We start from the raw sequence: 6,000 nt of genomic DNA, 5'->3' as shown, positions 1-6,000 counted from the left end.
CATTCGTCCAAGGGCCGAAGGAGACCACACCACTCCCCGCAGCGGTATAGGCCGGCCGCCCCGTCCCCTTGTCTAGTTGGGTCTCCATCTGCCTCTCTGTGTGGCGTGTGGGTGTAGTTAGGGCTGGCCGTCGTCTTGTACTAGTCCTCCTCCTCCTCCTCCTCCTCCTCCTCATCTTTCTCCTGCTTCTACTATAAAGCAAGGCTGGCTGCCGGGAGGGGAGGTAATGACTCGAGGCCGCCGTCGACCATGGGAGGAGATCACCACCACCACCAACACCACGGCGGCGCAGGCGGCGGCGACGATGGACAGCAGCAAGCGCACGACATGGTGATGCCGGGCTTCCGCTTCCACCCGACGGAGGAGGAGCTCATCGACTTCTACCTCCGCCGGAGGGTGGAGGGCAAGCGCTTCAACATCGAGCTCATCAACCTCGTCGACCTCTACCGCTACGACCCGTGGGATCTCCCCGGTAAGCAACGCATGTGAACGACGGCTACCAGCTAGCTCCTGCTAAGCTAGCACCAATAAGTAAACATGGGGATCTGCCATGATTTCATGCATGTGACCCCCTTTACTCGTTTTGATTTCATGTGAGCCTTTAGCTTTTTCGCTTACTTTAAATTTTTTTTCTTGCATGCGATGCTTGCTTTTCTTTGGTGACTAATATATGCATCATGGATGCGCTACTTAAACAACCAACAGCTCTGGCTTCAATTGGGGACAAGGAGTGGTTCTTCTACGTGCCGAGAGACCGCAAGTACCGCAACGGCGACCGCCCGAACCGGGTCACTCCGTCGGGCTACTGGAAGGCCACAGGGGCAGATCGGATGGTGCGCGTCGAGGGTAACCGCTCCATCGGGCTGAAGAAGACTCTGGTGTTCTACGTGGGGAAGGCGCCCAAGGGCCTCAGGAGCAGCTGGATCATGAACGAGTACCGCCTTCCTCATGGCGAGGCAGACCGGTACCAAAAGGTTGGGCAATTTCCATCTACTAATATGTGAAGAGATGTTTCTTTTTTCCGTTGAGAAATTTTGTTCATCTATCATTGGATATTTTTGTTTTCCTTAATTGGATTGGTTTTTGAATTTTCTTTGAGATCCCTGAAAAGCATAAAGTGTTCTATGAAAGATGCTTCCACTTAAAATTCCCCTCACTTTTTGGAAGTTGGGTTGATATGATTGCTAGCTAGCTTCTGTTCGTGTGATCGCCGGCTGGCATCATGTGTATAGGCAAACTGTTGCGCAAAAGTGTTAAAGGTGCTCCCTAGAATTATTGCATGAGCAAGATCTAGCTAAGATCCCCATATGGTTGTGGTTCAACCTAGCTAATTAGAATTAGATATCTACGTATGCATGCCCTTCCCAATTTTTTTCCACAGTTAATTAGGCTATTTGCATCACATGCAGCTGGTGCATCTCAATTTTTTCTTCAGTACTTGGAGGAAGCTTGAAAAAAAAGGTTCTCCCCAATTTTTTCACAGATCGGTGACTCTTTTTCTTCACTTTTCCTTTGGAAAGGCTTGTTCCTCCTTTTTGGAAGTATTCATCATCAACATCCTTCATATCCAAAAAGTTTACAACTTACTTTTTAAGATGTGGAAACCTGGCATGACTAACTACTCGAAAGGGGAAAACACATGTACTCCATGGTTATTATAAAACAATAGTAGTAGGAACTCTAGAAGCAATGAAACATATATATGATCCACAGCTGAAAAGGAAATTTAATTATACTTTGAACTCGTTATATATCTTTATTTATTTAGAGCAACATGAAAGATAACATGCTTCCCTTGGAATTTTTTTTTCCAATAACGCAACAAAGTTTTGTTATAACTTGTGATCTCTCTTCTTCTTTTTTTCCTGGCTGCAAACTTCCTTTGTTTCAATAACCAGGTGTATGTACTATGTTTGATCAAATCACTGGATGGATAAGAACACTTGTAGTCTCTCCTGCATGCGTTAATTGTTCTTGTCTGCGTTTACAAACACCAATTTCATTTTGGATTAATCTTGATCAATTCATCTTCATATTATATATGCAGGAGATTTCCCTTTGCCGAGTGTATAAACGTCCTGGGATTGAAGACAACTTTCACCTCACCACCAACACAAGATCATCAGGCTCAAAGGCGGCAGCATCGATGGAAAAGAAGCACCACCGGACGTCAGCATCGCCACGCTTGGCACCAATGTTCGACGGTGGCCACTCATCATCAGCTCACATGAACAAGCCATACAGTGGCACAATCATGGCATCATCAGCTGCAGCTCGAGCAGCAGCAACAATGGCGCCTCAGACATCAATGGCGTTCCTGTCAACCGCCTCGCTTAGCTCCACCACGTCGACGGAGGAGGACGGTACATCACTCTACCACATGAAGGGCGCCAACCCACAGCTGCTGCCTTCTTCCACACACGCCCTGCTTAATGCAAACTCCACTACAATGGCAACCATTCCCATAGATGAGCTGAGTAGGGCAATTGGGTCATACAGTAACCAGGGAAACCCTAACCAGCCCTTGCCATCATCACAAGGTCCATTGCTTCCTTTTCCTAGCATGGAAAAGATTTGGGACTGGAACCCTCTCCTAGAATCACCCAAGGTTTGCACAAACTTCAAGTGACTTTCCGAGGGCATGCACGCACACATATGATGCAGGCATGATCTAGGGCAAGAATTAAGCTAGCATTCTCATGCCTGTATGCGTGCTTAGTAGCACGTATTCTATATATGAATACGGATGTATATGCATGTGTAGAGACTTAATTATTTGGGCTGGGACATGGGTTAAGGTGTAATGGAGTAGGATGAGGCAGTTCTAGTCCCATGCAATGTTCCTCTATTATTCAGTTCATCACATGAATAGAGGGTGTAATGATATGTCAATTTCTATTTGAAAATTCAGACCTTTGTAGCATATGAATCGACTAGAAATGGAATAAATATTATTTGGTCATCTGGTCTTTAGCTAGGCGTATATATGTATATATATGTTCCAATCATTTTCACTTTATTTATTGTTTCCAGCATTCATTTACGGCTTTTATGGTTACATGAAATGATGAAGACGTATGTATTGGGGTTTATAAATGTGCACTGTAGGATCTTAAAGTGAAAGCCCTTATGCATTATGATATATACTTATGTGTATATAGGTTCATAAACAGAGTTCTGAAATCAGAAAAGTCTAGTTATTAGTTTATAAACATAGTTCTTAATAAATGTTGTGGAATAATGTGGATTTACTCAATGCTTGGAACCAAAGCATTATAGTATTAACTACAACAAGAAGAACCGTACTCCCTCCGTTCCAAATTATAGGTCGTTTTGACTTTTCTAGATACATAGATATTATTATGCATCTAGACATAGGGTATATCTAAGTGTATAACAAAGTCTATGAATCTAATAAAGTCAAAACGACCTATAATTTGGGACGGAGGGAGTACATGACAGCGCACGTGCCATTCTTCATATGATGATCGATCTGTCAACGATCATAATTATTCATAAGGTAGATAGTTAGCCAAACTTTGAAACATCATTTTGATAGAGGGAAGGACTATGAATATAAATAAATAGTAACCACAATAACAAATGCCTCTTTTCTCCAGAAAATAAACTTGATTTTGAGGTACAACCATATACGGACTGCTTATTAGTGCACATCTAGGTTTAGTATTTTTCAAATCGACATTGTGGTAGAAAAAGATCATGGTCTTCTACTATGAAAACTATGAAAGCTAAGCATAAACTGGAGAGATCTTCACAGCAGCTGGGATTTGTTCATTTCCATCTCGTCTTAAAAAAAACAGAGACCTACCAGAGCTCTTAAGACATGGATTAACATGTCAAATAATAATAAACACCATTGCATGGAAAGATAATGATATATAGATATAAATAGAGAGAAGAGAGGTAGTAAGCATAGGGTATCTCGATCCGTAGCTGCCCTCTCTCGACGTTTGTATTGAACTATTGGAGTACTGCAGCTAACAATGTTTTTCTCAGCTTATCAGCCGGCTTATTAGCCACCGAACGATGTTTTTCTCTCACAACAAATCAGTTGTTTCAGCTTTTCAGCCGACTTATAAGTCTAGCTGAATAGGCCCAATGCTTGTCGTAGCTATTTGTAGAAATGTGGCAACATTTTTTAAAAAAAACAAAAAACAAAACAAAACGGCAGTACGTGTCTCATACATATATGCAGCGAATACTTGAGCTTGCCAATTGCATTACATTTCCAAGTGTGCACTAAACCGAGCACATGAGCCTGGCGCCGTCCACACGAATAATCATAACGGGGTAGTGTTGGTCAGGGGAGTTATGATTGGCTCCTCCGTCTGGTTTGGGAGCACCGTCCAGTCCACCACCAACCGCCGCGCGCTTTTACTTCCACGCATCGGGCCTACCCGCTGGGCCATTCGCTCAATCGCGTGCACGCTGGGCGGCCTGCTTTATTGCACGCATACGCCGCAAGTTGGGCTACTACTACAACCGCCATACATAAATGACAATACCCATGTGGGCCGGGTGGTGGTCGGCGGTGGGCTTGGTTTAAAGCTCAGGGCCGTGTGGGCTTTGTATTCTGCGGCCTAGTACAGAAAAACTCGGAATGCATCCCATCCATAACCGTGCCTGTATGAAACAGTAGCTAGTGTTGAGCCGGATACCCATTAACTAGGCCCGTAATATTTCTCTTTTTGGAAGGCACCTAGATTCTTGGATATAGTTGGATGGACGAACAAGCCCCCATTTTTTCCAACATTCTCGTGACGCAATCTATCGATGCGCATCATCTTTCGAGCTACTACTTTACTTTTCTTCTAGCTGCAGCAACACTTCAAGGGGAAAAAAAAATCTGTGCAGAGTAGCGTGTGGAGAAAGCTCGTGTCCAGGTTCGTTGAGATCTTGCTAGTGACGACTCCCGGAAATCCTAACAACTGCATGATCCTGCTCGTTTCGCGGATAGAAGCTGCGCGAGGAACACGACGACTATCGCTGGTACGAGTTTCTGACTCCCTTGGAAGTTGAAAGTTGAAACTGAATCTGCCCCCACATCACCCTGGCCCATCTGGCTGCTGGCACGTGAGCTGCCACTCGATCGTCGCTGTGCTCTGCATCTAAGTTCAATGATGCAGAGCTCTCGGACTCGGAGGCGGAATCATCAGAGATCTCTACGAGTTCAGGATCCAAATCTGAATCGATGTCCGGGTCGAATTCTGGATTGCAACTTTGCAAGAATGAAGTCAATTCGACGGTTGTCAGTTTGTCACCGTCGTACTTGCAGAAGCAAATGCAGAGAGGGAAGAACCATCGACGAAATCGGGACTGATCGAATCGAGCAAAACAAAAGCCTCTCCATGGATTGATCTCTGAAGAACAAGACGAGCACACCGAGTCCGCGTTTAATTACATTTACATGACGACAAGGCCGGGCGCCCAATCTAATAAGGTAGCTAACTATAGGAGGAGGAGTAGGGCGTAGCGGTGCTGGCGGCGCCCCTGGCGTCGGAGGGGACGAGCACGAGCAGGACCAGGACGGCGAAGATGGCGACGGGCACGAGCAGGAAGAGCGGCGGCGGCGGCGGGAGCGGGGGCAGCAGCAGCGGCAGCACCAGCAGCGTGGCCGTCACGCACGCCAGCAGCGCCGCCGCCTCCGCGCCCAGGTAGCTTCCCCCGATGCCCGCCGGGCCGCCGTCGCCGCTGGCGGCCCCGACGCTCCCGCGCCTCGCCAGCGCCGCCCCGCGCCGCTTCTCCGGCGGCAAAGGCGGCGGGAACCCCGCGGGACCCCTCGCGGAGGAGAAAGCCGCGGCCTTGGAGCCGCCGCCGGTGTGGCCGTAGCCGTCCATGGCGCTGTCGTGGAGGTGGCGGTGGAGGAGCAGGAGCGCGCCCGCTCGCATCTACGGCCGGTTGCTCTGGTGATGACGACCTCCACCGATCTCCGCCGCTGGGTTCTTGGAGTAGAGTGGAGGCGAAGGAAGCAAGCGGGGA

General features: G+C 47.2%; 1 protein-coding gene across 1 annotated transcript; it reads left to right on the top strand.

Moving 5' to 3' along the window:
• LOC117861645 (NAC transcription factor 56) lies at positions 1–2,962 on the top strand. Its single transcript, XM_034745217.2, has 3 exons — positions 1–472; positions 706–974; positions 2,048–2,962. Exons 1-3 carry the CDS (start codon positions 250–252, stop codon positions 2,627–2,629), a joined length of 1,074 nt encoding a protein of 357 aa, XP_034601108.1. The 5' UTR covers positions 1–249; the 3' UTR covers positions 2,630–2,962.
• The last annotated feature ends 3,038 nt before the right edge of the window (positions 2,963–6,000 follow it).

The sequence above is a fragment of the Setaria viridis genome, chromosome 6 (assembly GCF_005286985.2).
Source record: "Setaria viridis chromosome 6, Setaria_viridis_v4.0, whole genome shotgun sequence".
In the NCBI taxonomy this organism is placed as follows: Eukaryota; Viridiplantae; Streptophyta; class Magnoliopsida; order Poales; family Poaceae; genus Setaria; species Setaria viridis.
Note: the sequence above shows the minus strand (reverse complement) of the source record. Positions and strands in the feature narration are given on the sequence as shown.